This window comes from Oreochromis aureus, linkage group 11, assembly GCF_013358895.1.
Source record: "Oreochromis aureus strain Israel breed Guangdong linkage group 11, ZZ_aureus, whole genome shotgun sequence".
Lineage (NCBI taxonomy): Eukaryota > Metazoa > Chordata > Actinopteri > Cichliformes > Cichlidae > Oreochromis > Oreochromis aureus.
Window position 1 is genome coordinate 28,074,105 of NC_052952.1, and position 23,192 is coordinate 28,097,296.

A 23,192-nucleotide genomic window follows, 5' to 3' on the forward strand; every position below is an offset into this window, starting at 1 on the left:
AGACAGTTTCACAGATGTGTTCTCCAATAGGACGTACATAACAAGATAAGATGTATTTTAAAAGTCCCAGAGTTGGGAATTAGCTGGGACTAAAGGGAAGGAAAAGAAAGGGCTAAAGGGAAATTGGGGGAAAACGAATCACTTTGTAAATTGTTACAGTCCTTTTTTAGTCTTGAATTACATTATTTTTTTTATGTTGGAAGAATAAAGAAGAGATTCAAACACAGACTTAGGTAACATAACACTACTATTTGTACAAATAATTTTAAGTCATCCAATTGTGGTTCTTTATAACCAAACTGAACACAGAAATCCCACACCTTTGAAAGCAGGCCACTAAAGCATCAGGACTGATTGAGGAGGTCGATTTTCTGCCTTTGATAAAGTATAAATATATATAAATATATCCTGTTTCTCTCAATACTTTCTGATTCATGTGAACAATCATAGTTTATGCTTTTTGATCTGGGTATTTATTATTCGTTAAGTCTGAAGTTATTTTGTACCATTAGTTTATTAGCAGTGTTGAAAATAGTAATTAGTTACTAATTACTGATTACTTCTCCAAAAAAGCAATTTTTTTACTTTACTGATTACTTATTTTCAAAAGTAATTTGTTACTTTATTACTTAGTTACTTTTTAAAAACATGATACACAACCTGAATACGTAGTAAAGCAATAGCGCTTTCAGCCCAGTTCTATTTTTTCTGCATAATACATCATATAAAATTCAATCAAATGTAAAAATTGTTTTATTTTTTTTATTCACTTTGCATCAAGCAAAAATGTAATTATATGCAACAGTTTTTTGTATTTACACTCATTCTTTCAAATGGGTGCAAGTAAAACACTGCAAAAAATAAATAAAATCAAAGATTTAGCAGCACTAAGTCCTGTCATTCTTAAGTCTATTTAGCAGAAGAGGAAGTTTGCCTGGTGCTGCAGCAGTCGTTTCAGTGGGGGTTTCTCTGTGAATTTCACATTCCCATGGCAGCGTCTAGGTGCTTGCTCAGACTGAAGTTTAATTGTTTACTGTAGAAAGAAGTTCTCTTGCCACACAGAGTGTACAGTGGACACTAAAGTTTTGTCACTTTTTACCGATTATGGTTTAGTAATGTAGTAACACAGTAATCTAATTACTTTTTTTGAAATATTGATCCCTTACTTTACTTGTTACTTGAAAAAAGTAATTGGATTAGAGTAACACGCTACTGCCCATCTCTGTTTATTAGATGGCATCACATATTGTTAACACTCTATACTTGATTTTAATGATTGAATTATATTCTCTTTTGATTTAATTAAATTCTTTAGTCTTTTTCCCAGATTGTTTTGTATTTTCTTTTATAATTTTATAGAAATTAGGGTCAGCTATTTTGATATGTATGGGCCAATTTTTAACACACTCTAGGGGTTACAATATTTTGGTATGGGTGTTGATTGATTAGGACCCTGTGCTGGTATTTAATCCTGACTGTGCACTGTGCATTTGTCAGACCCAGATAAGGACTTTAGTCAGTGAAAAGTCAATAAAAATGGGTTTGTTTGCTCCAGGAATGAAATTTTTATATGATTTCATCCCAAACAGAGGGCCTCAGGAACTACTTTTTCATTTTGGTCTGTTTAATGTTTCCAGAAAGTGAAATGTAAAGTGGCTTTAGCAAAGTCAGTTAAATAGTGGATCTATTCATGATCTATTGCTCAAGTTATAAGCTTATTTCACATTGTGAAATGTCTCTAAACAAGACTGGTACTGCCCTGGGTGTACCACACCTCTTGTACTGAGGACAGCTTGGATAGGCTCCAACTATGCCGCGCCCCTGAATTGGATGAATGGAAGAAAAAAGATGAGTAATACAAGTTAGCAAGAGGAAACCTAATTTTTACATTTTTATTTTTCATTTTATTGGTGTGTTTCATGGATATCATACTATCCTCAATTATCTTTTTATTCTATAGCTTCTCTATAATAGATAAACATGTTTTTTGTATTTTCTGACATATAAAAAAATAAATACCATCAATGTAAGCCGATCTGACAAACACAACAACATTAAGTCAGAACTTTCAAAAGAGGTGTTGTGTGTAGAATAATGAAATGGTGAAAAATTAATTCAATCCATTTTGGAATAATGATGCAACATGACAAAATGCGGAACAAGTCAAATAATTAAAGTACTTTCCATATGCACTTTAAGTCCACGTGATGGTGTCATTCTAAAAATTTTGTATTGTAAGTTTTAAATGCTTCAGTATTTTTAATTTGAAAGTTATCTACAAAAAATTTCTGTTTTTAAATTCTTCAGGTCATCAGAGAGACATGCCAGAGAATGTTCCTTTTTCTTTGTGCATTTGTCTTCATATTAAAATGAATTTTTAAAAAAGATGTAAAGCTCCTCCAGCTTATCCAGAGGAACACACGGTGATAGGTTCGTAGCTTGAACCTATTCACTGGAACGTTGAAGGCAATGTAATTACACAGCAAGAACAAGACCCAAGCAGGCAGCGTTCTTTGTGTTACTCATGCATGAGGAGGCCTGTCTGGAGCCAAGTGTCGTTCCACCCACTTGACCACCGTCAGACTCTCAGCCAGGTTCCCCATAGCACTCCTTTTATTGTGGTTACATGAATATGCATAGGTTCATTAACATATGACATCTTACATAGGTATACATGTGAACAAAGAATACCTTGTGTGTGTGTCTATGTGTGTCTATGTGTGGGGTCAAGATGTGACCCCTTGAAGACTCCCCAAAGCTGGTGCCAGGAGTCTAGCGGTCCATCTAAACAAAAGGCTCTTATGCTTAACTAGATACAGAGTAGGTGTCCTCCTATACCATAAAACAATAAGACAAGGCACGGCCTCTCCCATGCTCCCAAGATGTGGGTGTGAAAGCCAGTGTGCTCTGGAATGCACACAACGTGTGTCTGCAGACTACTAAGGATCAAACCTCTATTAATCTACAACTAATTATAAAACTCTAAGCATATATGAGTAGATATTTCTAAGCATAAATGACAATCAACAATACAAAACCTAACACACGGCGTTACCAGACCAGCTGAGCGATATCATCTCTCCAGAGAGTCCTGGGTCTGGCCCAGGGCCTTTTTTCATTGTTATGTTGTCCTCACAGGACAGCCACAAACATATGATTTATAAATTATGATGCTGGACATAAAATAGAATATAAACTATTTAAAATGAGCTCAAGTTTGACCACATTCAGCAGTAAGTAATGCATTTACAGCAGATGGGAAACACTTTTATGCAGAATTATTATATTTACCTTTGATATTTTATGCACAGTGTTAGATTTGTATTGTTTATGGTCATTTATGCTTAGAAATATCTACCCATATATGCTTAGAGGTGTATAATCGATTGTGTAGTGATAGGATGTGTGATCTTTAGTAGGCTGTAAAAGGCTTTGTGTGCATTCCAGAGCTCTCTGACTTTCACACCCACATTTTAGGAGCATGGGAGAGGTCGTACCTTGTCTTATTGTTTAATGGTAGGATAAACGTGTTGTAGTCTAAGTGCCTTTTGTTTAGATGAACTGCTGGACTTCCAGGCCAGCAGGTTTAGGGAAGTCATATATGGGGTCATGCTTTGACCACACACACACACACACACACACACACACACACACACACACACACACACACACACACACACACACACACAGGGTATTCTTTGTTCACATGCATACCTATGTAAGATGTCATATGTTAATGAACCTATGCATATTCATGTAACCACAATAAAAGAGCAGTGTTACGGGAGAGCGGACGAGAGCAACTGGGGTCAAGCGAAGGAACGGCGTTTGTTCAGTTCTCTCCCGTGCACGTGAAACATAAAGAACTTTGCCTACTTCGTGTCTTGCTTGCTGTGTAATTACATTGTCTTCAACGTTCCAGGGAATAGGTTCAAGCTACAAACCTATCACACAGTTTTCCAATAATAGACAAAGTTTTGTCTATACTGAGGTATTTTCATTGTCTTTTATGTTTTATAGTATGTTATTCTATTTTATCTTAACCTATTCCATTTTTGTTTTTCTTAACTTTTACTTCTCTTAAACTTATACTTTCTGCCATGACCAAAAAATTTCCCACGTGTGGGACTAATAAAGGTTTATCTTATCTTATCTTATCTCTCTTAGAAAGGTTTGAAATTTCCTCCACCACTTGTCATTTTCAGCTAATAGTAAAAAAATATGCAGAAAGGTGTCCATGTAGAGTCAAGACAGGCAGTACAAATGGTATGTTTTAATCTGATCCAGTTTATGGTTTTGACACTGGGCACAATTTCCATCAGTAATTACATTAGTAATTTCCTTACGCAAGGACCTGGATCTGCTGGGGGTTTTCATTGATGTAATGGTCTCTTAGATTTGAGATTTTAAAACAGTTGTTTCCAGCATAAATATTTCTTTCCTGTTAAATGGATGTTGTTACACATGACTTAAATTGTTTACAGTACAAATATTTCCTCTTCCCTGTAAAAACATTGTTTGCCCTCTGTTCAAGTGGATTTACAGGTAAGTGTTGTTATTACAAATAAATTGAGCAAATAATCTATTTATGTATCCAAATTTCCCCATTAACTGTTCTCCAGTAGCTGATTTTTCTTTTTTCTTTTGCATATTTGTCACACTACATATTGAAAAACTAACTAACTAAATAAAAATAACCAGACTAAATACAACATAGTTGTAGTTTTTAAATGTTAATTTAATTTATCAAGGGAAAATAGCTATCATAACCTACCTAGTCCTAAGTTAAAAAGTAAATATCTATTCTAAGATATCTAATCTATTTTTCTTTATGCTTGGGTGGGCCACCCCAGTTATAGCTAGAAATCTCTTAGTCAACAACCACTAAGTTTTGTCTTCTTCATGGCATCAAAACCTGTCTACATTTGGATGTAAACTATTACTTTGCTAACTTATAGAACAAGCAGAAAAAAACTTAATTTTTGTGTTGAGGGTATTAGAATTTGATCAAAAATAAGGCTCACAAGTAGTTCTTTATAAATATCTTAGATTATTCTATTTTTTAATTTCATATGAGAATCATTTATGGTTTGCATGATGAACATTTGGATGCTTCATATGTGGCCAATAACATCATTTTCTGAGTCATGCTTGGTGGGTTCTGTTTCCTACACTGGTCTTCATCTCTTGTGATAAGAAGAGCAGCAGGATATGAGCTTTGGCGTTACTATGAGAACATACATTCATGCTGCAAAGTAATATTTATTGAAAGATTCCCCCACCAAAGAAAGAAAATAGTGCTTTGTAACATGTAGTAGGTAATGGAGCATGCAGTTTCTTGATCACAGCTAACAGGAGATGGTTCTGAAGAATAAATAGTTGTGATCCTGCAGGTACAAACTGTGATCTCACAGCCATTTAGTTACATTCTTTGAAGAAATTCCAGGTGCGACGACATGACTCTGAGGCTGTCATCTCAATCTCCCTGTTTGATTAGAGCAAAAGCCGGTTATTAAACAACACCAATTTTGTTGTATTTCTCTTTTATATTCCATGCATCCATTTATATGTATATTTTTTTAAGTACACTTTCTGAACATTGGAAAGAAGACAGGATAGCTGGGAGACATGCCATAATTGACCTTAGGGTAGATTTAAACCCAGGCCTCGCATGAGCCTTATGACATAATGATCACCTGTTCTACCAGGGAGCTAAACTGGTATACGTGTGTAGCTTTTAATGTAGCGCTTAAATATGAGAAGGAATCTTCACTTTGATTTAACTTCATACACAGAAAGTATCCTGATCCCCCTCAGAAATCCTAACCAGAATGTCAGACAGTGGTCTCCACCACTGTCATCGAAGCACCAAATTAGGTCAAATATTTTGAAGCAATGGTGTTCAAACTTTAGAGTAAAGCTAAAGACAGAATGCTACTGAACACTGAAGCTGTGATGCAAAACGTCAATAAGACTTTCCTGTAATTTGTCAACTGTTGTTTACCATATCTAAATTAATCAGAAACTTACCTCCAGTATCCAGTCTGGATGACACAAGCAATATCATCAGTTATGTCATCGTCAGTGAATGCTGCAAGAAAAAAGAAACCACTTTTAGGATGCAAAATAAAAAGCAAAACTCAACTAAAAAACCTCTGTTTGCTCTGGGTGCAAGGACTCACCTGTGCAGGAGGTATGACACACATTTTCAGATGGGCAATACCCTGAATCACAGAACTTCCTGTCAGACAGCTGGAAGAGCCCGTAAAGATTTTTGGGTTCTGTATCCTCCTCACTGCTCGTTTCATCATGCCCCTTTCCCTCCCCCCTGCCACCTTCCTTACTATTCTTTCTCCGCTCATGACTGCTTGAGTCAGCATCCCGCTTTCGTCTTTTTACGACACCTGCGCTGTTTGACACGAGAGTTGTGTTCATTGAGCTAATGGTGGAGTTAGTACTAGCAGGGCTAGTAGTAGTGTTAGTAACAGTAGTGCTATTGGTCATGCTAGTGGATGTTGAATTGTTGTTTGTCAGTGTGGCTGCTCCAGTGCTCATTTGGTTAACTCCTGTTGCGGAGGGGGATACGGCCACTGTTGGCTTTGGTGTGGCAGGGATGCACTTTCCAAATGACTCGATCAAAGTGGTGTTCAGATCAGACCTCCGTTCCACTTCACAGATAACTGCAGCAAATCAGTCATGTACACAAAGACAGCAAACAGGGAAGAAAGACAAAAAAAGAACAAGATATGATATTCAGTAAGAGTTGTTGTTGCTGTTTTCTTTGACCTTCCATATATTAGATTTGTTTTAGTGGCTACTGTAAACAATCAAAAATAGCACATTGTACATCAGGTTCATCGACAAATGAATAGAGAAATTGGTCCAGGTGTTGCAGTGCTACTTCACAGAAGCCAAATGTAAATTAAAGGAGACGCTAAGTTGATATTTTCCAAAGAGGTTTTTTGGGGAGTTTTTTAGCCAATTATTTGAAGTAGACATTCTTTGACATAGTCTATCTTTTTATTTTTTCTCTTTTCATGGGCATTTTGATATGCTTTTTATCAAACATTGTGATGAGGCTGACATTCAGATGGGACTTTCTATTCAGCTCACAGACAACTGCAGCAAGCCAGGTGTACCAGCAGATGTCAGAAAGCAAACAAAGAAAGGGAGGAGTAGGTTCCTCTTACTTTGAATGGATACTTTTAAATATATACAATATATCAATAGATTATTGATACAATTACATTATTGCTGCAGTTGCTAAAGATATGTAAGTATAAAATTACATGCTGCGTATCAGAGTTAATTTGCTGAGTTTATTCTGCAAATTCTTTAAATTTCACAGTAAGCAGTAACTTAAAATCCAGATATCGAAAATGGGGTTTCCTCTAGTAGAGAAGAATCCTTAAATAGCAGTGAACTTGAATACATCAGAGGTATACTTTTGGACATCTCAGTTTTGCCACTGATTTTAATCAGTGCCCAAGTGATGTGTGTTTGGAGGTAATGGAAGTTAAACACAACAAATCCATGTAAGCTCACCTATTGCCAAGATTCTTTCCTTTGATTTTCTGGGCAGATCGATCGTTTTCCCGAGCTTGTCTTTCAGCTCACATTTGGAGACAATCCGGCTCTCAGAAAAGCTGGGCAGCAAAACTGCCACAGCCACCACGACAAGCAACCCAAGCTTCATGTCAGCACTTTCTGTGGAGGAATCATTGTTTGTTTGAATTATTATATGTTCTTCAAAATCTCCACTACCAAGAGTCAACATCGCTAATAATTAATGCTAAAATGCTACAAAAAAATCCCCAGTTTAACTGCAGAACTTTTGAGATTCATTAAAAGCTTCTCATTTTCAATTGTTTTCTCTCCCAAATCATTTTCAACAACCCTACAATGAAGTCGCCAATTTAAAGGAAAAAAACAGTTGTCAGTAAATAAAATTTATAATTTTTACATAATATAACAAAAACAAAGTGATAACAATTAAAATAGTAGAGAATTCTTCCTTACCACGTTGATCAACCTGATTGACTGTTGACTGAGAGAAATGTCCCCCTGTGTATGTTTGCAGACAGAGCCTGTGAGTTTATATATGATGCCTTTGACCACTGGGCCAGCCTGTTTTACTGCTGTCTTTGTTGTCTGGGGAGTTTCGCTTGAGAAAGGAACATTTTTAATGTTGATGAACAATACATAAATGCCCACATGACACTAAATACCCAGTACCAGAACATGACATTCAGAGCTTTTATTTACCTGACTATCAAATGACACCCAGGAGAATCATTCAGGGGCATGCCAGGGAGTAGGCTTCTCTGAATTTTGTGGTTTCACTGTCAAGGCAATGTCAACCTGATGATCATCAATATATTTGTGCATTTGCTTTATGTAGACTGCATCTCCTTCTTGAAATAGAAAGGAACAGATCACAGTGACACGGCCCACTGGACATCAAACTGACCATTAAAGATAAATTTGATGAAATTCCCAGCAACAGCTGTCATACCAATATAATGCTGTGACTTCAAAAAGGAAGGCTGCTTGACTTGAAATAAACTATTGATTGAAATAAAATCTCTCCCTCTGCTGGTACTGCAGCTTACTGCACAGCCATGCCCATAGCTTGAAACTGTTTTTGCCAACATCCAATAAGTTTTGTTCAGGATACCAAAATCTACTTTTGGATTCATTAAATATAAATATTCTTAATTTGTCTAAATACAGATAGTGCAATGACATGTAATTTCAGTTTTTCTCAACTGACATGGTGGAAATGCCACAGCAGAAAGGTGATTCTCACCACTGTGAATGCAGTTCTCAAAACAATGGGAGGGTTTTTTTTCACATTTGTCAAAACATTAATAGTCAGTCAGTCACTTCATCATGTTGATATTCGTACACAATATATTATTCATGTAAATTTCCTGCACCTGTCATAGATGTCCACATAACGTCCAAAGTTCAAATGTTGAACACCATGTTTATGTCCAAGTTGGGTCATGGTTGGACATCCAAATTGTGGACCTAGTTTGGACATTAATTAGATGTCCAGAACTGGTCATGGAGTGACATACCCAATATAGACATGATCTGCATGTCTAGCTGACATCCAGTGGGAAGTCACGGTACATACATTCATTTACTACTTTATTAAGTACGCCTGTTCCACTGCTTATCACAGTAATCTAAATACCTAATCAGTGTTTCTCATCAGCAGCAACTCAAAGAATCCATACATGTACCTGAGAACCTGAAAGAAAGATTATGAAATTTGGCATGGTTGTTGATGTCAGAAGGCTGATTTCTGACACCGTTGATGTACTGGGATTTTCCCACACAATGATCTCCAGGGGTTACAGAGAATGGTTTTCCAATTTCCTTGTACTATTGTACTAGGTATTACTGTGCAATGACAATAAAGAGTCATCTTAAATGAGAAATCATCTAGGGATCAGCAGTTATGTATTTTTGTTTGATAGTGTGTTGGTGGATTTGCTATTGTATACATATTTGAACAAAACTTGACAACAGTAATCAATAGTAGTCAGTAAAGTGAGCGATCTAAAGTTGTGACTGACAGAAGTACAAACTGTTTTGATGAGTTGTCAGATTCAAGTCAAAATTCCATCAACATGGCAGGAAAATATCTTTAGTAGTGACGTATGTGTAAAAACAGTATAGGTGTATAAAAACAATGAGAAATACTAATGTGGGCGAGAACTGCATTAATTCCATAATTAGATCTACTGAATATATAACACCTCTTCTTAAACAGCTCCATTGGCTTCCATTTCACCTCTGTCAATTTCAAGATCCTGCTTCTTACTTTCAAAGCGCTTCATAACCTTGCTCCTGATCTTCTCCATACATATTCACCCCCTCTTACAGTTCGCTCTTCTTCAGCTTCCCTTCTTTCTGTTCCACCTGCTCGCCTGACTACCATGGGACTCAGAGCCTTTAGTTGTTCTGCCCCAAGCCTTTGGAATACACTTCCACCAGATCTCCGGACCACAAACTCTCTCATCACTTTTAAATCACATCTCAAAACCCATCTATTCAAAATTGCATACACCTGATTCTGTCTTAGTCCATTTTTACGTTGCTCAGCTTTTATACTTTCATGCTTTTTTTTCCACTTATGTCTAAATTTTATTTTGCCATGTTTTATTATATTGTATTGTTGCTATTGTTCTTGTGCTATTGTAAGGTGACCTTGAGAATCTTAAAGGCGCCTTTAAATAAAATGGATGAGGATGATAAGGATGATAAGATATTTTTAAATTTCCCACATGGATCCAATTTTTATTTCATATAATAATCATATTAATCATTTGTGTGGTGAAGATTTTCTTGGTTTATTTGTGCCCTAAAAAACATTTTTAGTTCTCTGTGTCACGGCGGGGTACGCCAGTGTGTTTTGTAAACGAACCCAAAAGCAGACACAGCAGGAGATGGAATTCAACTTTAAATAAAAGCAAGCCTTTATTTGGGCTGATGGCAGGAGTAAACAACAAAAGTTAATGTCACGGCTGCGGCGGCAGTCAAGTGTGTGAGAGAAAAGGACCCAAAATGCAAGAACTGGCTTGCTGCGAGTGAGCGTTTTATTTACAATGGGTGAAGTACAAACAGAAGCGAGGGTGGTGGTAAGGATAGCACTACGACACAAACCTGAACTGGGGAAACTAATAAACCTGTAACACGTAACATACAGGGAGAATCACAAGATGAGGGCAGAGAGACACGGAGAAACACTAACTAAAGCAGACAGTTTCAGAGAGATGTTCACAGACGGACCAGTAACGAGCACACAAGTTCACACAGCATAAATACACACAGAGGGACACTGGGAAAATCACACACAGGCGGGAGACACAGCTGGACCTGATGAACCTGACAAGACAGAGGAAACACTAACATCAGAGACCAACAGAAGGAGCACCAACCCAGAATCCCAGAACCACAAATTCTCATAACACAAAATCATCCCAAAGTTAGAACACGAGTTCACTAATAATAATAATAATAATAATAATAATAATAATAATAATGATAATAATAATAATAATAATAATTATTATTATTATTATAAACCAAACCAAAATCACAGAGTCCACGGACTCAGGACCATGACAGCTAAAGCGAAACAGGTATGACAACTAAACTGGAAAACTAATTATGAAAACTGTGAAGACTGTGAAAACTAAGAGAACTATGATGTGGGATAAACAGATGACCTGACAATGAACAAAAGGAAGACAGAGGAGATTAAATGTACTGTGGCACTCTGGTTGTAACAACAATTTCTGAGCCATGTTTGTGGCTTATGTTTCCTATACTGGTGCTCATCTTGTGATGTTTTGTGATAAAAAAGTAATAGATAAACTTTCTAAAACAGAAGAAGTTGAGTCCTCACACTGAGTATTTAGAGGTGTTCCCCATGTATTATTCATTAACACTCAGATTTTCTTGAAAAACAGCAGAAATTAACAGAACTAAACTAATTTTTCACAGCAGTGTGCAAACAGTGATTCTTGCTTTAGTTTTATGTTTACTTTTATGTCTATGTTTAGTTTTCTATGGTCAGACATTGCACAGCAACAAGCATTTCACTGCACGTCGTACTATGTATGGTTGGTTGGTTAATAATTTGTTGTTTAAAAAGTCAAAATATATCAGCAGGTTATGACATAAAATGGAAAAGACAGTTTTAATTGATATTTACATGATCTGTACCACTTTGTTTATTATGTTGATTGTTTTCATCAATGGTAGGACGTTCTGTTGCAGTGAGTTATGGGACAGCATTTTCTATTCTTCTTTCAAAAGGATGGTATAGTGTATCCTATGCTAAAGGAAGCAATCTTTCCAAGCAACGAAGCACCTTTCCTTAGTGTTTAGAGATTTGGAACAGCTCTTATTATGGCTCCCAGAAAGTCATGCATTGCAGCAATTCAAATCCAGGTCTCTATTAACCTTATATCATATGGATCAAATGCTCTAACCAGTGAGCTAAACTGGCACTTATATCTAAGGTGGAGTCTTCAGCTTGATTTAATTTCATACACAGGATCCTGAAGCCTAACCAGAATCTCAGACCACCACCATCATCAAAGGGTTACAGTAAAGTTAAAGGCTGAATGCCACTGAACACTGAAGCTGTATTGAAGACAAATGATGGTAGCCCAATACCTTATTGACATACAGGATTGTCCTTTAATTGTCCACTGCACGGTGCATATACTGCAAATCAATCAAGTCTTGACTCGTTTCCTCCTCATTAAACTTGGTCTCTTCTTGAGTGCTTGGATCAGCCTCCCATTTTATTTTTTTTATGCCACCCGAGCTGTTTGACACAAGACTTGTGCTCAGTGGATGATGATGGAATTATTAGTAGGACTAGTAGTAGTTAAGTCAATAGTAGTAGTATTGGTCAGGTCAGTGAATGGTTGTTAAATTGGTGTTTGTTGGTGTGTCTGCTTCAGAGGACATTGTACTGACTCCTGTTGTGGAGGGGGCTGGGATCACTGTTGGCTTGGGTGTGGTAAGGATGAAACTTGATCCAGGTGGTGTTCAGATGAGACATCCGGTCCATTTCACAGAAAACTGTAGAAACTGTTATGCACACAAAGAGCAAACAAGAACAGAATTTGTTTTAAAAAAAGATCTAAAAAGGTGATCGCCAGTATGAGTTGTTTTACATGGAGCTCTTCTGTATCTCTTTGTACTTATTTCTTCAAAGTAGACATTCTTTTTGTATTCAGTTTGGATTTTTGCATTCTTTTTGGTTAGATTTCATCATTTTATGGGATCTGCACCATCCTTCTTTGGAGCAAATGAATAAATAAGATAGGAGCTGTATTAATCCTTTTTGTTTTATTTTTTTTACTTTACAGTGACTTCTTTATAGAAACAATGCTTTGTGACTACAGGAATGTACTGAGTCTGATTACATGGCGTCAGAAGAGAATGTTCCTTGCCACATTGGTTCACCTGACTGATTGTTATCTGAGAGAAATTTCCCTCTCTGTATGTTTGCAGACAGAGTTTATACAGGATGCCTTTGGCTGCTGGGCCACCCTGTTTTACTGCTCTCTTTGTTGTTTGAATAGCTTCCCATGTAACACGGGAAACTTTTTAGTGCTGACGAAACAATAGACAAAACCCCACATGACATTAAATACACATCACCAGAACATGACATTCAAAGCTTTCGTTGACTTTAGCATCAAATGACAACACCCAGGAGGCCTATTCAGGGGCAGACCAGCGACTACACTTTTCTGAATTTTGCAATTTGACTGTAAAGAAGATGTGACCCCGATTAATGTCAGTATATTTGTGTATGTATGAGGTGCAGTATGTATCTCATTCTTGAAATATTCACAAGAGTTATCGGTGATCTGCCTCAGATATGACACTGATGACTGGACATCAAAATCAAATCAGTTCATCATTGGGTCAAAGTGGGTCATAGATGTTGTCTGTTTAGAGGAATACATTTTCCAGATGAATTTTATATGTTATTAATGAAATAGTGTCACGTTCCTGGGTCTGTGGACCCAGCGTTTTGAGTTTTAGTTTATTTTGATGTTTATGGTGTTGATGAGGTCCACCCCGAGTTCCTGAAGGCTCTGGACGTTGTAGGGCTGTCCTGGTTGACACGCCTCTACAATGTTGCGTGGAGATCAGGGGCAGTACCCCTGGACTGGCAGACCGGGGTGGTGGTCCCCATCTTTAAGAAGGGAGACCGGAGGGTGTGTTCCAACTACAGGGCGATCACACTCCTCAGCCTCCCTGGGAAAGTCTATGCCAGGGTGCTGGAAAGGAGAGTTCGTCCGCTAGTCGAACCTCGGATACAGGAGAAACAATGCGGTTTTCGTCCTGGTCACGGAACACTGGACCAGCTCTTTATCCTCTCGAGGATACTTGAGGGTGCATGGGAGTTTGCCCAACCAGTCTACATGTGTTTTGTGGACTTGGAGAAGGCATTCGACCGTGTCCCTCGGGGTGTCCTGTGGGAGGTGTTGTGGGAGTATGGGGTGTCTGGCCCATTGCTACGGGCCATTCGATCCCTATACAACCGTTGTAAGAGTTTGGTTCGCATTGCCGGCAATAAGTCGGACTCGTTCCCAGTGGGTGATGGGCTCCGCCAGGGCTGCCCTTTGTCACTGGTTCTGTTCATAATTTTTATGGACAGGATTTCTAGGCGCAGCCAAGTGGCGGAGGGCTTTCGCCTGGTGGCCTCAGAATCTCATCTCTGCTTTTGCGGATGATGTGGTTCTGTTGGCTTCATCAGGTGAAGGCCTCCAGCTCGCACTGGAACGGTTCGCAGCCGAGTGTGAAGCAGTGGGAATGAGGATCAGCACCTCCAAATCTGAGGCCATGGTTCTCAGCCGAAAAGGGTGGAGTGCCCACTCCGGTCGGGATGAGTTCCTGCCCCAAGTGGAGGAGTTCAAGTATCTCGGGTCTTGTTCGCGAGTGATGGGAGAAGGGAGCCGGAGATCGACAGACGGATTGGTGCTGCGGCTGCAGTGATGCGGACGCAGCACCGGTCAGTCGTGGTGAAGAGGGAGCTGAGTGTAAAAGCGAAGCTCTCAATTTACCGGTCGATCTACATCCCTACCCTCACCTATGGCCACGAGCTGTGGGTAGTGACCGAAAGAACGAGATCGCGGATACAAGCGGCAGAAATGAGCTTCCTACGAAGGGTGGCTGGCCTCTCCCTTAGAGATAGGGTGAGAAGTTCGGCCATCCGGGAGGGGCTCAGAGTAGAGCCGCTGCTCCTCCACATCGAAAGGAGCCAGTTGAGGTGGTTCGGGCATCTGACAAGGATGCCTCCTGGGCGCCTCCTGGGCGAGGTGTTCCGGGCATGTCCCACCAGGAGGAGGCCCCGGGGCAGACCCAGGACACGCTGGAGAGATTATATCTCTCGGCTGGCCTGGGAACGCCTTGGTGTTCCCCCGGATAAGCTGGAGGAGGTGGCTGGGGAGAGGGAGGTCTGGGCTTCTCTGCTTAGGCTGCTGCCCCCGCGACCCGGCCTCGGATAAAGCGGATGAAGATGGATGGATGGATGGTTTATTTTTTAGTTCATTAGGTTATCTAAGCTCATTTGTTTATTTAGATTCCCCTTGTGTCTTCTACCCCTGTGTTTTAGTCTCCTTTTGCCCTTTATGTGTTTCACGCTGCGTGTCTTATGTTGTCAAGGTTATATTGTCTTGTCTGCGTCTCATGTTTCCTGTTTTATTTTGAAAGTCTATGTCCTATGTCAGTGCAGTCAGCTTTGCTTCCTTTGTCTCATTATGTCAGACCAGTGTCAGCTGTTTCCCCGTGTGTTTCCACTTCCGCTAATCAGCCTTGTGTGTATTTAGTCTGTGTGTTTCTGTTCATTGTTTGTCAGGTCGTCTGTTGTCCACGCCATGTTTGCCATCCCATGCCTCGCCTCCAAGTTTCTTGTCTAGGTTTTTCTTATTGTTTGTTTAGATTTCCCAGTTTAGGTTTGTGTTGATTTTTGCTTCAGTTTGCCTTGCCTTTTGTTTGTACCTTTTACCAGCCTCATTAAACGGCTCGCTTTTGTTAACATTCACGTTTTGTTCCCTGTTCCTTGGAGTCTGCATTTTGGGTCCTTTTTTCAATTCATACAGTCTGCCCCCGCCAGACTGTGACAGAATGACCTGACCATGTTGGACCCAGCGGACATTTATTTCACAGACTTTTTTGAATTCAAGATTCGTGTTACGATTCTTCACGGACTTTGGATTATTTCCTCTGCAGGCAAGCAGGAGGAGGAGAAGGAGGCTATTCGGGCTCAGATGACCCGGATAGCCACGGCTAACCCAAGGTTTTTGGACTTTTTGCCTGAGGATTTAAAGAACTTTGTTATTGCCTCAACTTGCTCTACCTCGCCATTATCACCACAGCCCTGCGGAGACGCAGGTCTTCCTTCGCCGGCTACAGGAGTAAGAGTCGGCGTGTTCAGGCTCTCGCCTGTGTCACCACAGCAGCGGACAAGTGCTGTGGTTTCCTCACCACAACCAGTGGCTGCTTCAAGCGCTACATTCACCTCAGCCGTAGCGGTGCCAGCCTCCACAACCATGGTTTCCAGGAGGAGGCAGCGCCCACGTCGTCACCGTGGCTTACAGCAGCATGAGGTGGGTGACTATAGTCTGGATCCACGTGTTTTTTCTAAGGAGCAAACTAAAATTAACACAGACTTGCCAGTTCATGGGCCCAGTTATGGAGGTTCCGCACCTGCTGGCCCTGCCTCGCCTCAGCCAGAGGTCTCCGCACCTGCTGGCCCTGCCTCGCTTCAGCCAGAGGTCTCCGCACCTGCTGGCCCTGCCTCGCCTGGTTCTGCCACGCCTCAGCCTGAGGACAATGCCTCGCCTGGTCCTGCCACGCCTCAGCCTGAGGACAATGCCTCGCCTGGTCCTGTCGCACCAGCTGGAGGTTCAGCCGAGCCCGTCCAGTATCCTGCCACACCTGCTGCAGCGCCACCACCTGGTCCACCACCTGCGGCTTCCACGCCGTCGCCTGCAGTGCCATCCACCATATTTAAGCTGGCTAAACGATTTGGACTTAGTGCTTCAGAGCTGATGGATCAAGTTAAGTTTTGTGTTCCACAGCCACTCATGTTTGAATCAACTCGCCGTGCTTTCTTGCCAGTGTCTATGGAAACTGTTCATGTGACACCTCAAAAGACTGTTTTTTCTGAGCCACCTCCTCTGCCTCCTTGTGTTCCTGCTCCTAGGGCAGCTTGGACCCAGCGTACCCCTGCGCCCGTATCAGTTCCTCGGGTGAGGGAGGCTGAGGTCCAGCTGGTCCGTGCTCTGGTTCCCAGGCCGGCTGAGGCTCTGTCAGTTTCTGCACCCGTACCAGCTCCTCGGGTGAGAACAGCAGCTGCCCAGCTGTTGCCGGTGCCTGTCCCGGCTTCCAGGGTGAGGGGGGCTGTGAACCAGTCCACCCCTGCACCCATGCCGGTCCCCAGGGTGAGGTCAGCCAGGATACAGCCCGTCTCCACACCCGTACCTACTCCTCGGGTGGGAGCGGCTAGTGTCCGGCAGGTGCCTGCAACCATTCTTGTTCCTGCTGGAGGCCCAGGAGAGCCCCTCCAGGGACATGCCTCATCAGCTGGAGGGCCCGAGGAGCCCGTCCAGCCTCATGCCACTGCTTCAGCTGGAGGGCCCGAGGAGCCCGTCCAGCCTCATGCCACTGCTTCAGCTGGAGGGCCCGAGGAGCCCATCCAGCCTCATGCCACTGCTTCAGCTGGAGATCTGTGCACGATCTCTCTCTCTCAAGTTATCTGGTTATTTCATGATGTGAAATATTCTTAAAACAAGGATGGTCACCCATCCAGGGTGTATTATGCCCCTGGTATTATGATAGCTAGGATAGGTTCCAAATACACTGCAACCCTGAACTGGATAAAATGGAAGAAAATGGATAGATAATGCAAGTTACAAGAGGAAACCTGAATATAGCTTGGGTAAACTTGCTCCAGGTTGCATTTTGCATTTTTATTCTGCATTATGGTGTGTCGTGGATGTCCCACTATATAATTTTCTTCTTATCCCTGACAGTACTGTCCATCACGGCAAAATTGGTATTACCAAGGAATTTCCTTTTTTTCCAGAGACATTGACACCAGTAGTCTGCTAATGGTCATTTTGTAGGGCTCTGACAGTGATATGTACATATTTTGTCTTCCTGATTAAAATTGAGCAGCAGTGTTTTGAACAAATCAAAGCCATATATAGTAAACCTATATATGAAGAATTACAATAATTCAGTCATAATATAAACAAATTGTCATGGAGAGCTTTGGCAGGCAGGATGAGGCTGGACCTAAATGCAGGACTCAAAACACAAAGGGGTGAATTAAAGGAGGCAGCTTTATTGCACTGTTACAAAAACACTTGATGCAAGACACCATAACTAACCAGAAACTAGAAACTGAAAACTAAGAGACTAGAAAACTAAGCACTACGAGGGACACAAGGAGCATAGAGAGAGACACGTAGCAAAATGGGACAACATGACAACAGGTGGAGGAAGACAGATGACTAAATACCCAGAGGATAACAAGAGGATTGGAAACAGGAGGGAACACAGCTGGAACTAATCAGACATAATGAGACAGGGAGAAAGCAAAACTGAACAAATAAGATAGGAAACACAGAAAGAGACTCAGACTCAAGACACGTGAGCTTGACGCAGTGACTGGGGAGACATGAGTAAACGTTTGTTTATCAAAGATAAAAGAGATGTCAGGAATCACATCCAGATTTTTAGAAGATTGATGGATACATCTCCCTACATGGCCAAAAGAGTCGCATAGTCTTTCAGCTGGTCAGCACAACCTAGCATAACGATTTTGATTTTGATTTCATTAAGATGAAGAAAATTGTTCAACTTTAGGTCAATAAAGGGATTTTAACAAAACCAGCATTAAACTGGGATCATTAGATTTCATAAGAGAATAAATCTAGATGCCATCACCAAAAAGATGAAAGGACAGGTTGTATTGCCTAAAAAATGACCCCAAAGATCACAAAAGGAGAAAATTCACCAGTTTTTTACAGAGAAAGTTGTGTCCTTCGAATAAGATTGAAAGCAATCAAAAGCTATGAAACTTACACAGTTCAAGACTAGGTAAATGAGAATGAGTAGCAGTATCGAAATGGGCTGTTAAGTACTGACATCATGTTTCCTGAATCAACATACCATGAGCCTCAGTTTTTGACCCAGTTTTTTTGTTTTGCACTTTTGCTTATAGTTTGAGTTTTCCTGTTGTCTTAGTTTTCTGGTTTCTCATTACAGTGGGAATGCCTTTGTGTTTAGTCCTGTTGTTGTTTGGTTTTCTATCTGTTTAGTATTTATATATGTTCTTAGTTTTAGGAATCTGGCCTCTGTTCATGGCCATTTTGTTTGTATTTAATTCTTTGTTTCTGCTGTCATGTTCCGGCTGGACCTAAATGTCTCTGTTTGTGATTCTGTATTTTGGGCTCAGCTCCCCTTGGCTCTAGTGCAAGAAGAGGATCCAGGATCTATTGATGTCCATGATCCCTAGGACTAATCACAGCTCTTTCTTGGGACATTCAGGATTCAAGTTGGTGCTGCACACTGCTCACAGCCAACTCTGGACCTGGTGTTAGCTGATGTGGGCTTAGAGGCAGCTGTGCGCCTAGCAGCCCTCATCATAGACATGGGGGGTCAAGCAGGGGAATGAAAGTAGATTGTTGTGGCAACAAACTTCTTTATCAATATGGGCAGGGAATCTAATAGCCAGGGAGGGCTGGAAACCAATCTGTGTAGTTTTTGAGCTACTGCTTCTTTATAATCCTCTCGGGGCCCAGTCAGCCATTCCTTACACAACACCACCACAGTATTAATAATGTCCTCCTTTTCCTCTTCAGTGGGGTTTAAGGCTCCTTGATAAATTAAAACCAAACAGCTTGTTTGCACTTATTTCACTGTCACACCATACTGTTTAAACTTAAAATGTGATGCAACAGCAGTTTCAGTACTATGGCGAGATCTAAAACCAGACTGAAATTATCCATAAATATAAAACTAAGCTAAAAAATGTTTTTAGTTAGTTAAAAACTTTAGATGAAAAGTGAAAACCATATACATAAATATTTTTTCCAAGACCAAGGAGTAAAATTATAAATTGCAGTGGCCCCAGCACTAATCCCTGAGAAACACCATGTGTAACATAGGGTAATCGACAGCAGACAGTCTTACCTTGAACAAAATGTCAGAGAGATATATTAAGCCGGTTGTTCTAACAGAAGAGAATGAGAGACTGTGTCAAAAGCAACGAATAGGACTAAGCACGTGACAAGGCCAGCATCAGATGAGAGGAGTAGGTCATTGGTGATTTTAATAAAAGCTGATTCAGCATTGTGTCTTGAATAGAAACCGGTCTGAAATGGCTCGTATAGGTTAACATATAGTTAACCTATATGAGTTAACCTATATAACCTATACGGACTTGTGTTGAGATGATACTGTGGATGCTGGAATTTTAGACCTACATGCAAATGGAGGGTTGGAAATGGGCCTAACATTGTAAGGGTTGCTGAAATTTGGACCTGTTTCTTAAGAATAGAGGGTGATAGAGGTTATTTTAAGAGATACATGAACAGTAGCAGTGGAAAGAGAGGAATTAATTATGGCACTTGTGTCTTGTTGCCTGTTAATCATCCAGGTAAGGAAATCCCAAAAAGTTGATTCTGTTGTATGTCATCTGGACATAACATTTGCAGTGGGATGAACATTTCGTCACTCATCCAAGTGACTTCTTCAGTCTCAGCTGACTGCAGATTTCCCCTGTTTTATAAACAGTACATTTGCATAATGACAGAAACTAGCACCACTTATTAACAGTGGGTACTAGTTTAAGCCGGAGTTCAGGGGTGCACCTGAGGGATACTTTGTAGAGGTGGCAATATGAGTTTTAAAGTGAGCCAGAAAGTTGAGTGCATATGATAAGTTCTGTATGGAGTTAGGCCCTAACCATATTAGAAATGCAGTATCTAGCCAGATGCAGAGTCGGGAGCCTTCAGCTTTCAGGCCTCTCTTCTGTGGAACCAGATTTTAGTTTGGATTCGGGAAACAGGCAACCTCTCTGCTTTTAAGATTAGGCTTGAAACTTTCCTTTTAGTAAAAGCATATAGTTAGGGTTGGATCAGTCGACCCTGACCCTCCCTTAGTTATGCTGTAATAGGGCGAGGCTGCTAGGGGATTTCCATGTTTTGTCTTCAGTCACCTTTCTCATTCACCTTGTGTCTAAAGAGGTCTCTGCATTTAATTATTAGTTATTATTAATGTCTTTCACTCTTCCACAGTGTGCCTTTTTCATGTAGGGCCTTCACCTTACAATATAAAGTGCTTTGAGGCAACTGTTGTTGTAATTTGGTGCTATAAAAATAAAACTGAAAAAATTTACCTTTTTTAATCAATTAATTTTTGCATTGATGACTAGATGTCGATCACTACACCAATAGACAAAAGTGTTGACCTCAGTGAAGAACAGCAATAAATCTCATATAACAGGCTAAGTATGGCAGTGTCATCTGGTTATACACCTCTTGATTTTTGTAACCTGGCATGCTGCATTGTGGCTGTCACAGTTGGGTTGAAGAGTAAGTCTGTATTAGTCCATTTTTGTTTGTTTTCCTTACATTTGTAGTCATTTAGCACCTCTTTGTAGAAATTTTACTTTTAAATTACAAATGACAGAGAAGAGAATCTTCATCACTAAGTTGGTCTGGGACAAATCTACCCCTCTGTATGTTTGCACACAGACCCTAAGAGTTTATAAATGATGTCCCAGACCACTGGACCAGCTTGTTTTCCTGCTGTGTTTATTGTTTTGGTAGTTTAGCTTGAGACAAGTAAAATTTGTGATGTTGATGAAACAATACACAAAAGCCCACATGACAAAATAATCATCACCAGAACATGACATTTAAACCTTTCCTTAACTTGAATATGAAATAACATAACCCAGAGGGATTATTCACGGGCAGATCAGGAAAGATGACCCTGATAAACTTTAGCATATTTGTCCATTAGAAAGCTGTAGATACATCTCCTTGAAAGATTCATAAGAGTGGAAGATATCAGAGGTCACAATAGCACACCAAAATCAAATCCGTTCAATCTTGAGTCCATGTGACTATTAATTCCGAATTTGGAGAAATTCCCGGTTACAGCTGTTGTCTATGCAGTGGAACAAACATATCAAGTATATTATTCTCTTTCTGGGGCAAAGTTTTTCCCAAAGTTTTCCAGCCTAACACAGATTGCAGAAGGGGGTGGTCTAAGTGGTTATTTTTGCTGTGTCACTACTTAAACACACTGAATGATGTCACGTTTCCAGGAAGTCTGAAACACAAGGGACACAACAACAATGATATTTAGTTTCTAAAGAACCAGCTTCAATCACTCAGTGTCCACCTAAACAATAACCTTGTCACGGTGTGATGAAATGTGGATCTTAAGTGTCTTTAAAAATGTTTACTCAGCTATTTACTTCTGCAACAATATGCAGCACCTGGGAGTGGATTTTATTGCAGTCAAATGTAAATATTTGACAGGTTATAAAGGTTAGAAAAAGTGAGTTATGCCTTAAGTCAGCCTGTTTTGTTAATATTAGTTTTAGTGCCAGTCCCGCCCCCACTGTTTCAAAACCATGTCAGCATACGAGCTGATATCTGCTCAATCTTCTCAGAAACTGTGAGGTGGATTTCTGAAATGTTCCCCATTTGCGCTTAAACTTCCAAAATTTCTGGAAAGAATTATCTTCTTGCACTCAGTAATTATTTGACACAGTCACATCAGGAGTGAAAGACTGATACTGACAACTCAAGACAGTACAGAAAGAGAGAGACCAAAAGTACCAACAAAACATGCCTCACTTAGCTAGAGCTACCGAGTGAAAATGAAGATAAATGTAGCTGCTTTTATGAAGTGGCAAGTAATTTCAAAAGTAGTTTTTCAAACACATCCACAAATGTCTCTTATTTTAACTTATTTTTATGCACTTTGGATCACAATCCATCGGCCTATAAAACATGCTTAGCAAAGTGATATTTAATGAACTGGAAATTAAAATTGTATATGAGATGTCTTCATTCATTTTATTTTATGAATGAAATAGTGGATCTGTACATGATATTCTTCTCAAGTTCTCTACTTGTTTCATGTTGTGAAACGTCTTTGAAACCAGACTTGCAGATCACACTGCTGTTACAATGATAGCCAAAGGTAGACAAAAGATATGGGTCAGGTGGCTAGCTGAGGTTAGGTATACATGTAGGTTAGGTGGGAAGGGATGGTTTTTAATCTGCCAACATCAACAGAATATATGTGTTAAAAGTGAGTTTTACATTTCATCCAAAATAATTCCGAAGAGCTTTTCTTTCTAAATACCTCACATTATTCCATTTTTTTTTTCACATGAGAAACATTTTAATGGTTTTAGTAGTGAGTGATTGCTTGGTTCATTTGTCAATAAAAGATATTTTATAGTTATTTGGTTGCAACAACATTTTATGAAGCATGGTTTCTAGCACATGCTCATCTCATGTGATGTTTTTGAATAAATAGGAAGTAATAGGCAAGCTTTATAAGACTGAAGCCATTGTGTTTTGGCATTCAAGCACACACTCACATAG

The 23,192-nt window shown here is 40.0% G+C and overlaps 1 protein-coding gene across 1 annotated transcript; it reads right to left on the minus strand.

The window, feature by feature from the left end:
• Positions 1 to 5,249: 5,249 nt before the first annotated feature.
• LOC120442776 lies at positions 5,250 to 8,134 on the minus strand. Its single transcript, XM_039620019.1, has 5 exons — positions 8,020 to 8,134; positions 7,546 to 7,707; positions 6,183 to 6,680; positions 6,031 to 6,091; positions 5,250 to 5,485 (listed from the first exon to the last, which is right to left on the minus strand). Exons 2-5 carry the CDS (start codon positions 7,694 to 7,696, stop codon positions 5,419 to 5,421), a joined length of 777 nt encoding a protein of 258 aa, XP_039475953.1. The 5' UTR covers positions 7,697 to 7,707; positions 8,020 to 8,134; the 3' UTR covers positions 5,250 to 5,418.
• Between the last annotated feature and the right edge of the window lie 15,058 nt (positions 8,135 to 23,192).